Genomic DNA, 15,099 nt, shown 5'->3' on the forward strand with positions numbered 1-15,099 from the left:
CTCTTACAAATGTATTCAGTAGAAATCTTGTGATGTGTAAAATATCCAATTATTTAAATTAAGGACAGATTCCATCAATACAAAACATTACTATCATAACATAAATATTACTCTGTACAACACTTTACATGAACACAATAAATAAATAAATACAATCACATCAGCACAGCTCCTCCCGCAGGCTCACTCCTCCATGATGAGGTTTCTCTTGGCTTTATCCAGCCGCTCCAGCAGCTCACTGTACAGGCCAGACATCTGCAGGAACACATTACAACATTACTTACAATAGTGCACTCATATTTTCATATAGGTGTGAAGGATGTCATAATGGCACCATCTCAGCAAAGACCTCACTGTGGCCATTCAGATAACTGCAACTGACCGGAGACATGACGTCCTCTCGGAAATTACCGGGATACAGGACAAAAATACAAGCAGCTGCACGGAAGCAACAAAAAAAGGACAAACATCTGATGCCAGGCTGAAAGCGGAGGTAAAAAAGGTGAGGGTGAGTATGAGGGGGGGGGGGGCAGAGCTGCACTCCATGAGGGTGAGTATGAGGGGGGGGGGGGGGGCAGAGCTGCACTCCATGAGGGTGAGTATGGGGGGGGGGGGGGGGGGGGCAGAGCTGCACTCCATGAGGGTGAGTATGAGGGGGGGGCAGAGCTGCACTCCATGAGGGTGAGTATGGGGGGGGGGGCAGAGCTGCACTCCATGAGGGTGAGTATGGGGGGGCAGAGCTCCAGCTGAAGCACATAGCCTGCAGCCAGGTACGGGAGCTATTTTTGTTTACCGCTGCCGTGTGTGCTCCCTGAGAGCGCAGCAGCCGCTCCCTCCCCTGCTGCTCTTACCTGCTTCTGATAGCTCTCCTGCAGGGAGCCCAGGTGGCGCAGGAAACTCATCCCCAGACCGCACCACTTCTCGGCCTCGGGGTACTGGGCCAGGCTGTACAGCAGGATGCCCGTGTTCCAGGCCCGCGTCAGCAGCCACAGCACCTCCAGCTCGGTGGAGTCCTCCGGCTGGCCCAGGGACCGGGAGAGAGAGGACCCAGATGAGGAGCGAGGGAGACAGGGGCAAGTGACAGAGCATGAGACTCTGGAATTACGTGCTGAGAATAACAAGACAGGTTTATGACCCCTCCAAATCCTTGACTATAAAACCTAAGTAACCTGATAAGAGTGAATCAGTCTGTGCGCCACTAAAGCACTGTGATCGTGTTTCATGCTCATCTGTGAGAAATACAGTGTACTAATGATGACATAAAGCCAGAGCTGTACGTCTTTCTCTACGTAGCCTGCCAGCACCAAGCACATCAGATCCCCCGTACAGCCCCACCAAGCACATCAGATCCCCTGTACAGCCCCAGAGTTCAACTGATATCCTCTGCAGCTCCAGACTGGCGAGAAATGAATGGGAGTCACACCAGCACACAACTGATTGAAATGAGCATCTAAATTGGCAGGAAGAGGCTGCTGAATGGAGCATCTGCTAACTGCGAGACTGAAGGCCCCATTGACACAGCAAGGAAACCCTTTCATAGCAGCACAGGCACAGAGTTGATTGGCATTTGATATGTTGTGGTCATGTGACTCACAGCGCTGTTGATGATGGCCTGGGCTTCCTCGTAGTAGCCCCAGACCTCCTCCAGCACACGGGCCTCCACCTCACACACCCCACGCGGCAGCGACAGCTCGATCAGGCTGTGGATACACTGACTGCAGCAAACACACACACACACATTAAAACCACTCAGACTGCTTATGGACATCTTCCATGGCATGTGAAGTGAGAAGGCCTGTGGAGCCGGTGGCCCTGGTTCTGACCTGCAGCGGGCCAAGTCAGCCTGTGGCTGCTTCCTGTGGAGAGAGAGGGCGATGCGCAGGGCCTTCTTGCACAGGACGGGGAAGTGTGCCGGCGGCTCCATGGCCAGAGCTGCCGATATCAAAGTAGCCATCAGACACTGACCCCTCAGGAGCTTTATAGGGGCCCCGCAGAAACAGCTGGACCTCCACTGCCTTCTACTGCAGGGCTTTGTCACATGCTTGTGTGTATATATGTGTAGTTTATATATTTAAAATGGCATAATACGCTAGCAGTGCACACAAACAGGGAAAACAAGAAATATTGTTTTAGATCATGTATATTTTAGATCAGGGGTTCCCAAACTTTTCAACCCGCGACCCCCAAAATAACCGTGCCAGAGACTGGCGACCCCCACTATCCCTGGATGTGACTCAAAAAATAAAATAAAATGTGCGCACCGGCCATACGCACTAGGCTTATCCAAACACGGGCTTAACGACAACACAAAAGAACAGAGCAGCCTGTTATGATTTTACCTATAGAAATTTACTATATAATAAAAGCAGAATACCTTAGTCAAAAAATAATATCCATGTAACATGAGTGCACATTATTGCCGTCGTGCAAACTTAACTTTGAAACATTACTTTAATTTCCATTTCAACAGAAGAATATCTCAGTCAGGGTAATATCCACAAACTGTTGTAAACATATGTACATTGTTGCTGCGCAAATTTACATTTTGGCAACTATGTTTCAGCGTTAATCTCATCTAATGAGATGGATGCGCGCTATGAGCGGAACACAGCAAGTCCATTCTTTGTATTTGTTTTTAAATATATGTCAGTGCAGAGAAAGTCTTTTCGCACAGGTATGTGGAGCCAAACGGCGTCAGTACGTCCATCGCGGCCTTGAATAGCTGTGGATATTCCCTCTCGACTGAAATCCAGAACTCAGCAAGCGTCTTGGAATTAAAATCTGTCTTTAAAGTGCAGTCAAGTGACAGCTCTTTTATTTTTCACAAATTTATTTGATTTATGGAAATCATTTCGCGACCCACCCCTCGGCGTCCCGCGACCCCCACTTTGGGAACCCATGTTTTAGATCATGGGCAGCCGTGGCCCACTGGTTAGCACTTCGGGCCTGTAACCGGAGGGTTGCCGGTTCGAACCCGAACCAGTAGGCACGGCTGAAGTGCCCTTGAGCAAGGCACCTAAACTCCTCACTGCTCCCCGAGCGCCGCTGTTGTAGCAGGCAGCTCACTGCGCCGGGATTAGTGTGTGCTTCACCTCACTGTGTGTACACTGTACACTGTGTGCTGTGTGTGTTTCACTAATTCACGGATTGGGATAAATGCAGAGACCAAATTTCCCTCACGGGGTCAAAAGAGTATATATACTTATACTTATATACTGCAAAGGCATTTAGATGTGTAGCTCACCAGCAATGGTCTCAAGGATTTTTGAGTCAACATTCTCAAGCTCCAGCACAGATTCCAGCACTGTGTCGAGCTTGGGGTCGTTTAACTTTGCACGAGCTTCAAACTCATACAGGAGTAGCAGCGCCTCTGTTGGGTCCTTAGAGAAATCTCCTGTGGGGACAAAGCAGCACGCTGTCCAGTAGCAGTGGTGGTGCTGCGAGAGCCAACTGCTCTGCAATACAATATACTGTATCTCATCATCACAGAGTGAGACTGAGGACGGAGCAGACACCTGATGGTTTGAGCACATTCCACGCGTTCCAGCAGATCTGAATGTGCTCTAGAACCTCAGCCAGCAGCTCAGGCTGAGATAGAATGAGGAGATGGATGGAATTAGCGACCCCTTGTGGCCACCCAATTCAGGTAAGGAAGGAAAATTAACATTTTGATAATGACCTGTTTGACAACTGCAGAGAAAAATAAATGAATAAACTAAATTTATTAAGTTCTTACAGCCCATGGGACTGTGAAACTACAGGTCAGAGTCTTGATCCAGCAATTTGGAATGGTGGCCTACTAGTACATTTGTGTGTGAGTATGTGTGTGCAGGTGAGCAGTGCGCTGCTGAGGTGAGACCTGCTGTGGGGAGTGGGGAGTGGTTCTGCACAGCTCTAGAGCAGCAGCAGCCGCCATAAGCAGGCAGGTCTTCTGGGCCATCAGCATTCCTTTGTCTACAGGACAGAGCAGAGACAACTGGGACACAAACACACAGCAGTCATATCCACACACACACACACACCAAAGGAAAATCAACACTTCAATGAATAGGTCTTGCATTTGTGCATTTGTGGCTGATACAATTAGAGCATCTAAACTTCAATCAAATCCCACTGACACTAAATCTCACCAACACCTATTAGAGTGTATGAGTGATAATGATCTCTTGCCTGATAAGACATCGCAAAGAAATCCTTCATCCTGATTGGAGCACTCTCACACTGCAGTGCACAGTTCCAGGCTGGAACACACAGACAGACAAACACATGCGGTTGCATTCCACAGAGGGGTCATTTCTTACTGTTCCCAACTCCCACCAGCTCCTACAGAGGGCCAACCCCTCCGCTGTCCAACTAACAGAAGTGAGAATGTGTTTGAACTGCACAAACAGGATGCAGTAGTGGGTGGGAGACAGGCGGGGTTCTGTACCGATCCTCCTGAACCAGTGGGCCTCGTCTGTGCGCTGCGTCCCCGTGCTCAGCGTGGACACTCTCTGCTGGGCTACACAGGACACATACACAACTTACAGACAACCAGTCACTGAGGCTACACATAACAACAGCACCCAGTCCCACAGATGAAAAGGCTAAGAGAATTACTCTGCTAACTGTCATACTCACCCATTTTCAGGTAGGACAGCAGCATATCCAAGCTGCAATTCCTGCAAATATAAAATAAATGTAACCAAATGACATGAATTTCCAACACAAATGTATGATAATGGCCAGATATGACACTTTAAAAGACTATCAATATTTGTAAAAACTCCTCTAATGACAATATTTAGACAAATGATGTCCAAACCTTCTCTCCTCAGTGGTGTTCTCCATTGTTGACAGCAAAAGTCTGACTAAACACCTGAGGAATTTAAATGAGAGATGACATAATATGCTAAGTCTATTCCACTGGATGGGCCGTGTGGGACTCCTAGTGCTACACAGGACCATAAGTGTGAAAAAAGCCTTTTGCTCACAGGCAAGTGTGAAAAGTGTGTGCATCACTGCGTACGTGCGCATGTGCATGCGTGTATGTGTATGCATATGTGTATGTGTATGTGTATGTGTCTGTGTGTGTGTGTGTGTGTGTGCGTGCGTGCGTGTGTGAGAAACACAGGGAAGGGAAACAGAGTGCGACGGCAGAGTGGAAGTGTCAGTGTTTGTGTCTACGTGTGACTGACCTCAGGGCAGTGAGCACTTGCGTTACATCCTGTGAGTGTTCACACAGACTCTCCAGGGCCTTTATGGCCGTTTCCTGCTGCTCGCTCTGGAAGAGACACAGACAGCAGCACTCACTCACCCACACACACTCACACACTAGAGCAGCACGTCGAGGCCGTGACTGCAGCCCAGTGCAGCACACGGTCATCAGCGGAGAGGAGAGGAGAGGAGAGGAGAGGAGGAGAGGAGAGGAGAGGAGAGGAGAGGAGAGGAGAGGAGAGGAGAAGCTCACCTCCAGGGCCATCTGAGCCGCCAGGCTGAGCAGCGTGGCAGCAGCGCTCTCCTTCAGCAGCACCCGCTCCTCACTGCTCACAGGGGCCTGGGCCAGCAGCCCAATCTCCTGCACCGCCTGGGTGGCTGACACACACACACAGACACACACACATATAGCACACACACACACACACACACACACATACACACAGATAAATAAACAGCCATTTACAGACATAAGTTGTTTTTATATAGAAATCAATATAATTATAAAAAATAATATACCGTAATAATATTCACAGGGAGAAGAGACGTGTTTATGCCACACTACCTGTCTAAAAGAGAGGCGACAGACTGCTGCGCCAGTGCGTGTGTTTACATAGGAGTTGGCATTGTGAGGAGCCAGGAGGCGTGAGCAAATAGTACAAGGTGACGTGACGTACAGTTTTTTAAAATGCAAACAGCGAGGAGGTGCATTGACAGTGACAGCTATGGAGAGGAGTGGAGCTGGGGATTTAGTCCCCAGCACTTTGGACAACTGAAAATAAAATGTGATACTGATACAATGAATCTTCCATGTGATTAATAGCCATGTAGCCTGTTAATCAAATGAATGCCCCAAAATAAAGTTGGGGGTCACGTTAGTGTGGGAGTGTAACAATGTTGCTATTCCCCGAAGACCAGTCAGATGTAGTTACCTTATGTTAGCCATTCATCTAAAATGCTTTTCTATTGGATGGCAGAAACTGCATTTCATGACAGAGTTCCCTTATTAAAGACAGAGACAAAGACAGATCTCCTTATTAGACCACGTCTGCTAGTGGAGTAAGGTGGGAGGAAAGCCACTGTTTCTACCTTTGTCCACATTGTTCTCCAGAATGGCGATCTTGTAAATGCTAAAGTGACTGAAGATGCTGTTTGGGTCACATCTGGTAGCCTCTGTTGCTGCCTCTTTCGCCTGATCAAGAACACAATAAAAGAGCAGGTTTCCAGCAGCCAAAAAAACTCACTGCAGCCAAAAGTGAACCAATAAAACCCAGGAGATGGTGTGGACATATTGTACGTTGCTCAGTACAGGACTTCAGGAGGTATTAGACAACCTATCCTATAATTACCATATACTGTCAATTATGAGGATCATTTCCTCTAACATCCAGGGGTGGTTGTTGTGGTGACAGTCTTAGTTACTCTACACTCACATGGTTTTTATACATTTTGAGCATTTGAACATTTATAGTGGTGGCAACTTATCGGTACTTAGAATTGGCCAATACCCAGAGTGCAGGTATTGTTATTGGTATTGGGACTGAAGAAGTCAGATTGGAACACCCTTAGTTTCCTAACCTTCTCCAGCTGTTGGAGATTGAGAAAGCAGGAAGTTCGGTTCCTTTGCAGTTTGGCCAGATTGGGATCGAGCTGCCCCCGCTTGTAGAAACTCAGAGAGTAGTCATACCACTGTAAGGCCTCCATGTAGTTTTTGGCCTAGAGAAGAAGAAAACGATCAACAATCAACATGTCTATCAGAGGTGGTCAAGCAGTATGCCTTAGCTGATGTCTTTTCAAACCTCAGGCTGACCTCAAAGTGTTTGAAGGCTCGATCCCACAGCAGCAGGTGGAGGGTGGTGAGAGTCTGTGGTGTGAGCGGCTGCCCTGTGTAGTGACCTGAGCAGAGGTCAGCAGTCACTGAGCATTAGTGCAGTCAAACACTCCACACACAGAGGGAGAACAAGCCAACATGGGCCTTAGTGCAGTCAAACACTCCGCACACAGAGGGAGAACAAGCCAACATGGGCATTAGTGCAGTCAAACACGAGACACACAGAGGGAGAACAAGCCAACATGGGTGTTTCCTTCAGCTGCAGGTAAAAGCACACATGGACAGTGATGAGCACCTGTGATGACGTCCTCAATCTTCTGCTTGGCCAGCAGCTCCTTGCCTCTCTGCAGCAGCAGCTCGATGTGGAGCACCAGGGCCGAGCCCAGCTCAGGGGACGACATGAAGCGCTCACACACCTTCTTCAGAAAGTCAAAGGCAAGCTGCTCTCTGCAGGTACAAAAAATGCAAACGCTCATTCGTGTCTCAGTCATCACAATACAGCTCTAATCTTCAGTGGCAAAACATTGTAAGAACACAGTAAAGTGCAGTCAGGAAGTACTCTGTCCCTCTCAAGCCCCCCTCAATTCTGAAATTCTTTTTGCTTTGTTATTATGGGGTAATAGATTGATGAGGGAGAAAGATACTTGAAATGATTTCACCATAACACTGTGTACGTGTGATGCACGCTAGTGTTAGCGACAAAATCAGTTTGATTACTGGTACATTGCTTCCAATTGGAAAGTCCTAACAGGATGTGACACGACACAGTCCTCTCCAGTACCACGTTTTGAGCAGAACTTTTGCCGGACAGCTTCTTTTTGTCTTTCGCCTTGTTCTGCTGGTTTGGATGTAAAATATGACACATATTTAACAGATTCAGTGCGGACAGGGAGCATTCAATGCTATGTGACAATCGCTTGCATGCTGTTAGGACAAGCCGTAAAACGACAACTTAACATAATCTGAGTACTCTCTGAATGCACTGTATAACATGATGCAGATGGACAATACAGGACTATGTTGTGCTACAAGTCGTGCTACAGTACAATGTCGTGCTCCAAACTGCCATAGAGCTGCAGCTGTATCATCTGTTGATATGTGAGAGTGTACAGTACCTGTCCTCCCCTATCAGCAGTCTCACGGCACTTAAACACACTTCAAGAGTAACCTCAGACTCCATGAGCTCTGTGAGTCCTGGTAAGAACCCAAAAGGGAAAAAAAACATGTCAGTTGAACTACAGGAAACAAACAAACACTCACAAACCCTTAAGGTAACATCACAACCCAGCAGGCATGGCACAGGACAAGCCAGACGTGTTCTGCAGTGGTAAACAGAAACAAGCGATCCCTGAACCCCACCGTCAGGAGAGAAAGGCTGCGCTGACTCACCGCCTCTGAGCTGCTCATCGGGAGCGCCGCTCCTCAGCAGGATGCGGATCTTCAGGTACAGTCCAGAGGGAGAGCTGCAGTCCTAGAGCAAACAAGAGCGGTTGACCTCTGTCAAGGCCAGCTGTCTTCACAGTTTAGAGTACTGAAAAGCCAGGAGGGAGTGGGGATGTTTAACACCGGTACCTTATTGGCTAAGCTGATGGCACTTAGAGCTTTTTCCTTAAACTGCTGACAATCCCACTCAACGTACACTGTTGCAAGGAGCCTCAGTACTTTGGCCTGTTGAAAAAGTTCACAATACATGCAATGCCATCATTTGTCAGATCACTTAGCTATCTAGACTACACCCAAAATGGGCCTGGTTTTCCAAACTGTGCTTAAGCAAAAATGTTTTTTCTTACTTGCACTTCAGATCCTGGCGAATACTTCGTATTCATTTTACCGATGTCATAACTCTGACTGGAGAACACAACAGCAATAAAACCATGACTTTTCACAAAACAAAACATCATATCCCACAGAGTTTGCATCTCATGCCAAGACCTTTGATTAATTCTTAAACTGAAATAGCTACCCGAATGTCTCTCCAATGACAAATATTAATTTTATTTTATAGCCTTTTGTTTGTCAGGAAATAATAAAAAGCAGGTGGCCATTTTGCCATAACAAATACTGATGATAATGACTCCTCTAATAACATTGGGAATATTTCCCTCAGGAATTTGATTGTGTAATATGATCGGATTAATTTCATTCAATCCAAATCAAGCCAACTGTTATGAAATATGTCTGATTACTGCTTGTATGACCACTAAAGAGTCTAACTGAAGTGTGTTTCTAAGGTAGACAGGCTTTCAGAGTATTTATGTGGCACAAAGAAATATGGACTAATTACTAGAATGTTATGTACTAGTAAACATACCACACATAAACACCAATAAAATAGGTTGGCAACAAGATACTGTTTTTCCTTTGTGTTTTCTCTGCACTGTGTTCTAACCTGATGCTGGCATTCATCCTCTAAACTCACCTCAACCAAAATGAGCTTTCCTCATATTTCTTTTGATTGTAGGAGTCAACTCCAAAGTTGTAACACATCAGAGACAGATAGCCAGTCTACAAACCAATATGCACTGTATTACTTAAGGTCAAGAATCAACATTGACCAACCTTCCGGAACTTAAATATGTGTGCTATCTAAAATGATATGAAGGACCAACAATTACTTTAATAAATAGCTAAATTAATGATTGATTGAATGAAAGAATACATTAATAAACTAAATAAAAAAGGTATACAGTTTAGTCATGAAAACGGAATTATTTATTTAATTATTAAATTCATTTATTTATTTCTGCATGTCTTCATGTATTAATTTCTGTATTTCCACATTTCCCTGTCTGTATGTAAATAGGGTGGTTCTGCAACAAGCAGTTAAGATGGGCAAATGTTGTGGGACAAGCTAGCCTGTAAGCTAGTTTAAAAGTGTTAAATGAAAAGCTACAGAGGTCTTGTTGGATCAGTTTTACAGGCTTACATGCAAGCTAGCTACTTTGCCTCACAACACTTGCCCAATGCCTTTCTGAACTGCTTGTTGCAGAACCGCCTGCCTTATTTACATACAAGGAGACATAGGCAAGGATAGGGATAGGTCATAGTTCAGGGCTATGTTTAATGATGTTTTTTTTCTGCTCCTGCTAATTTAAGCCTGTTGCAACCTTTCTTCTCAGGGCACTATCAATTAGAACATAAGCCCTCATCTCATAATCAAAGGATATTTGGACATGGTATATCATGAGCAACTATCATAATCCATTCTCTTAAAGAAAATAGCACACTATGTGCAGGGGTAGTAGTTTGTAACTCTTGTGTTAAAAGGACCCAAGGATATTAACAGTTGAATCCAATTTATCATCCAGTTAATTCAGCAAGAATCATATTTCTATATGGTTGTGTATGTGAATGAAATGGACAGTGACTTAACAGTCTGAGATTGGAGACAATGGGTAAAGTACCTCTTTGGGCAGACGTTGCAGCATCTCTCTACAGCGCTGCATACACGCAACAGCCTCCTGATGTCTTTCCTGAGCGACAGCCTACATTGAGATCAAGGAAGTCCAGATTAAAATTGACTAAAGAGGAAATGAACTCAGTGGACATGACTTCACACTTGTGATGTTTTGTTGTGTTGTGTTTGTTGTGTTGCACTCAGTGGACATGACTTCACACTTGTGATGTTTTGTTGTGTTGCACTGTGTGTTTGTGTTGATTTGGCTTACCGATTCAGCTTGATAAGACAGCACCCGCAGCAGGTCCTTCTCCACATCCGCTTTGGGCATGTTGATATCTGAGGCTCCATCTCCACGGGATATTAATCTGCTGTAAAGTGTCTCCAGGCTCTGTGAAATCAACAGTCACACCAAAGGGGCCACGAGATTAGTGAAAACAGCACTGGCAGACTAAAAAAACCTGAAACCCTTCTGAACAGAACCGCTTCTAATATTTTACAGAAAACTTGACATTGCGGCAAGGAACAATGACACCCTGTTCCGCTGTCTCAGTGGAAACATTTTTCTTTTCTTCCACAAAATACATTCCCCTTCTTCAAATACAGAGACAAGATTAGAGTTACCCTTAGCTTACCTTTACAGCCAGGCCGAGGAACACATCTGCCAACTTGGGATTTTTACAGTCAAGCCATGTCCTGCCAGTTTTGCTTGCCATCTGAATAAGGTGAGAGGATATTATAATTTGGCAAGATAGCATGAGTAATCCTGTTTGATGAGTGTCATTGCATCAGAAGACATAGTTTTTAGAAGGTGAACTAACCAGGATTTGCTTGCGGATGGAGTTTTCTGACGGATTCTCCTGTCCACATGAATGCACCAACTTACACGCCACATGACGCACTAGCAAACAAAGGATTCAAGTTATTTTTTTTCAGTGGATGTGGATGAGGAGGAACCTCAGTGTGGTTTATTAATTTAGGATGAAGCATGTTATGGATGCTGTTGACCATTAATCAACAGCTTAATTATTATTTCTCCAAAGAAAAAAAAAACTGGGGCCAAACGTCACCTTTTGCCCTCTGATGTTCAGTTATTTCTGGGCCCTCTCGCTTTGTCACTGCCCAGTTCCACAGTTGTATGGCTATGTCCTCCATCTACAGAATCAATCAATGGAATATTGACTTAACTTTGAAATACACCTAATATGCAAGTTTTGCTTTCGATGTTAAAGTTTAGCAGCTTAATTTATTGATCTATTTTACCTGAGGGTCCAGTGGTCCAAATGAATTGTCTACGGACACCTCCTGGAAAAGCTTTTGGATCACGTCATCCACATTAATGTGGCTTTGTTTAACAGTTAGTTGTTCTGCAAGTTCTGGGAAGAGCGGCGACGTAACACATTGCCAATGGCAATTTATAATCATGAGCCAACATGACATCAGAAGAGCAGCGTAGCGTTAAGATTAGCTAATGTTAACGTGTAGTAAAATTAAACCGTTTGTTTTCTGTCCAGGAAAAGCAACGTTATAAATTAGCTGGCCCACTTGGCGCTATATTAAAGTAGCCTACTGTTGTAACTTTCTTAAATTATATGATTCACGCAAATGCCATTTAATTTTCAATATAGGCCTACCGGTATATTAACAAGATAAGTTAACATTACAACTCTGGGTTCACTGGACCAGCTAACTTGAGGTTAGCAAATTAACTTCGTCACATCTCGTTCTCATCCAGTTCAGGTAAGTTATAATTTCTACATTTAACAAAACATTATTAATAGTACAGTGTTTAAGGATATACTACCTTTAACAATTGACACTGAGAGCTCCATGTCAGTAAATATTTTTTTTGTACAAACTACGAATATAGATAATGTAACCAGCTAATCACATACATTAAGTCAACCTTTAATCGTGCACGAGACACTCGAGGGATGGCTACCAAGTTTCAAAGCTCGTGCCAGGTCTTCGAGAGGTCATCAGAGGTTTTCTGTGGCCCTGAATTCTTCTCATATTTTACCAAAGAGCGCGAGGCGATCTTTATTCCCAAAACTTAAACCAATATCAATAAACCATTTAACGTGAATTTAATTTCACAAATAATATACATTCCACAACTTAAGAAAATAAAGTATGAACTCCCCTAAAGTTGTGCTTCTGTCAAAGAAACTTTGTTGAAAAAAAAAAAACTGCTGTTTTTTCCTATGTCCACGAGGTGGCGTCTCTGATTTGGAAATAATCTAGAAAGATCAACGTGAATGTGTTTGCAGTAGGCCTATTACTGCTTTTGCTGAGTGTTTATAAATCAGTTGAGACAATATGTGTGTGTGTGTGTGTGTGTATTTAAGTAAGTTGTTTGTTTTTCCTCTGGCTCTATGTCGAATCACAGGCTCTGAAGATATGCATACAAAATGCCATATTACAGTGTGCCTTAGATCAGGCGTATAGATCCAAAAATGTATTGCATTACGGTATATTCATTTGGCCTCTTCCACCACAGTTGCTGTTTGGTAGTTCTGCACATTACATGAGCAATAACCAGAGTAAACAGAGTTAAATGCTCTGTTTTACAGGCTAAATAGAGTAGGTTACAAGTGCTGTTTCTCAGAGCAATATAATTTACACAGACATTACAGACATTTATTCCTCTCCCTGGTGAAAGTGTTTGTTATATGGATGAACATCATTTTTATAACAAGATTGTATTCTTCAGCCAAAAAAAAGAAATCAACCTGTGCATACAGAAGCGCCTGGGCCCTCCCATTGTGTCCTGCATAGCAGATTCAAAAATAAAACGTCTTAAAAGCCCACTCCTTACGGTCTGCAGCTTCCAGCAATTGTTCTGGCCCGAGTCTTATCTAGCTGCCCTCCTGGCCCATAGGGACAGGGCTGAGCTCCACAGCCTTGCAGTGGGCACAAATAAAAACTTAAGGGAAATTAAATGCTGTTTTGCCAAGCAGATTTTGATTCACAAGCAGTTTCACAATGTTTAATAGGATAAATCTGTGCAGCAGATAGCAGAAGCAGTTGTATTTCTAAACTAGCCTGGGTGTTCCCATGCTGCCTTGCGCGCAATTTGATTCACGCTGCTAAGGCAGCCTGGAGACCATGGAGCAAATTTTCGCCTGAGATAGGGAACCAATCACAGAACAGGGGGGAAAGCAAGACGATGATGAGCTATGCACAGACGCATTTGATAGACATCCGTGGCACCCAATAAACGGATCTGGGCATTTTTTTCAAATACGAGAAAATGAACGTTTGGTTCCCAGACCACGTCTCATTGAGAAGTGGTGGCGTTAGCCAGGCTATTTCTAAACGGCAATTGATGCCCCTATAGGAAAACATGTCATATGCTTCCCTATGGAAAACATGTCATATCCTTCCCTATGGAAAACATGTCATATGCTTCCCTATGGAAAACATGTCATATGCATGTCATATGCTTCCCTATGGAAAACATGTCATATGCTTCGCTATGGAAAACATGTCATATGCTTCCAAATCTGTGCTTCTGCATGTCTCAGCTTATTGCCCTTGCGCCATCGCTCCTCTTAATGAGTTTTTGACAGCAATATATACAGTCTCCTGCAAATGTGAGCCTTATGTTACCTCTGTGGGCTGATTTATGAAAGATTGTCAAAGTAATCCCTGTTGTAAGACAGTCTAAACCTAAACTGACATGAATAGAAATCCTGAGAGAATAACCTTGAAGTTTGATTTAAAGAGAAAGTATATTTCTCTTTTCTCTAGGGATCTATGGAAAATTGTCTCAAAACCTATACGTCATGCTGACATTTCTGAAAGTGTACAATCACATACATTGGCAAGTACATCAAACTATGGGGTGTTGTTCCCATGAAAAAAATAGCCAAAAAAACGAGTCCTACAGTAACTAAATAAGTAACTGTGTGGAACATGTAATACATGTGTGTTGTGCCATTGTTTAATGGCCCTATGTGTTTAAGTGTTTAAGACATGTTGAATCACACATGGAGCAGGCTATCAAATCTCTCCAGCTTTCCCATGTTTCATATCATGTTCCCACTGAAAGGAAAGTGTCACGCCCTTCACCTTTCAGCTATAGGAGACATTTCCCCCAGTCAGGGGACTACACAGTGGTTATGTATCCATAGGTCCCCTCAGACAGACAGATGTGGTGAAATAGCAGCAGCAGATGTATGTGGATGAGAGTAATCAAGTGTGAAAAAGTCTCCCATTGTACAAGGCGCTATCTGATGAGAAAGGCATAGTCTATTACACATCCGCACTTCATGGGATGTTCCAGAGGGCAGCAAACTCACTGCAGATTGTTTGTCTTGATATAAAACTGTTGTGCATCCTGTTTCCTCTGTTAAAAATAAAAACAGTAAATATTTACCTTAGGTATCTGCTCAGGTATCTGCACGTAAGCTAGTACAATGCTTGTTTACCCTCTTTACCTTTCGATATTTTTAGTTGTCCATTGGAGATATATTCAGAGTTTGGAGGCATTGTTTTAGCACTCAAAAAGGACACTGTTTTGACCCAGTGTTTTAAGCATTGTAGGAACTATCAGACTTAGCCTGAACAGGCTTAAATAGATTAGAACAATCTAAAATATGAGATGTCAAATGAACCCCTAACATTATTTTTGATCCTCATGTTCAGTTCTGTATAGCCTAATAGCCTATTG

At 44.1% G+C, this 15,099-nt stretch overlaps 1 protein-coding gene across 2 annotated transcripts; it reads right to left on the reverse strand.

Moving 5' to 3' along the window:
• Nucleotides 1-3: 3 nt before the first annotated feature.
• Nucleotides 4-12,370, reverse strand: tex11 (testis expressed 11). Of its 2 annotated transcripts, XM_042074892.1 has the most exons (30): nucleotides 12,229-12,370; nucleotides 11,688-11,800; nucleotides 11,495-11,579; nucleotides 11,246-11,325; nucleotides 11,060-11,140; nucleotides 10,696-10,815; nucleotides 10,432-10,512; nucleotides 9,447-9,532; nucleotides 8,818-8,875; nucleotides 8,600-8,695; nucleotides 8,417-8,498; nucleotides 8,143-8,221; nucleotides 7,323-7,474; nucleotides 7,007-7,092; nucleotides 6,775-6,912; nucleotides 6,286-6,388; nucleotides 5,450-5,574; nucleotides 5,178-5,263; nucleotides 4,805-4,858; nucleotides 4,621-4,661; nucleotides 4,430-4,501; nucleotides 4,171-4,241; nucleotides 3,860-3,976; nucleotides 3,516-3,588; nucleotides 3,245-3,394; nucleotides 2,262-2,294; nucleotides 1,824-1,932; nucleotides 1,595-1,715; nucleotides 852-1,019; nucleotides 4-255 (listed from the first exon to the last, which is right to left on the reverse strand). In XM_042074892.1, exons 1-30 carry the CDS (start codon nucleotides 12,254-12,256, stop codon nucleotides 184-186), a joined length of 2,760 nt encoding a protein of 919 aa, XP_041930826.1. In that variant the 5' UTR covers nucleotides 12,257-12,370; the 3' UTR covers nucleotides 4-183. The 2 variants fall into 2 exon arrangements, with proteins under 2 accessions (XP_041930826.1, XP_041930827.1); XM_042074893.1 differs by lacking the exon at nucleotides 2,262-2,294.
• Nucleotides 12,371-15,099: the final 2,729 nt, after the last annotated feature.

The sequence above is a fragment of the Alosa sapidissima genome, chromosome 20 (assembly GCF_018492685.1).
Source record: "Alosa sapidissima isolate fAloSap1 chromosome 20, fAloSap1.pri, whole genome shotgun sequence".
Taxonomy (NCBI): Eukaryota; Metazoa; Chordata; class Actinopteri; order Clupeiformes; family Clupeidae; genus Alosa; species Alosa sapidissima.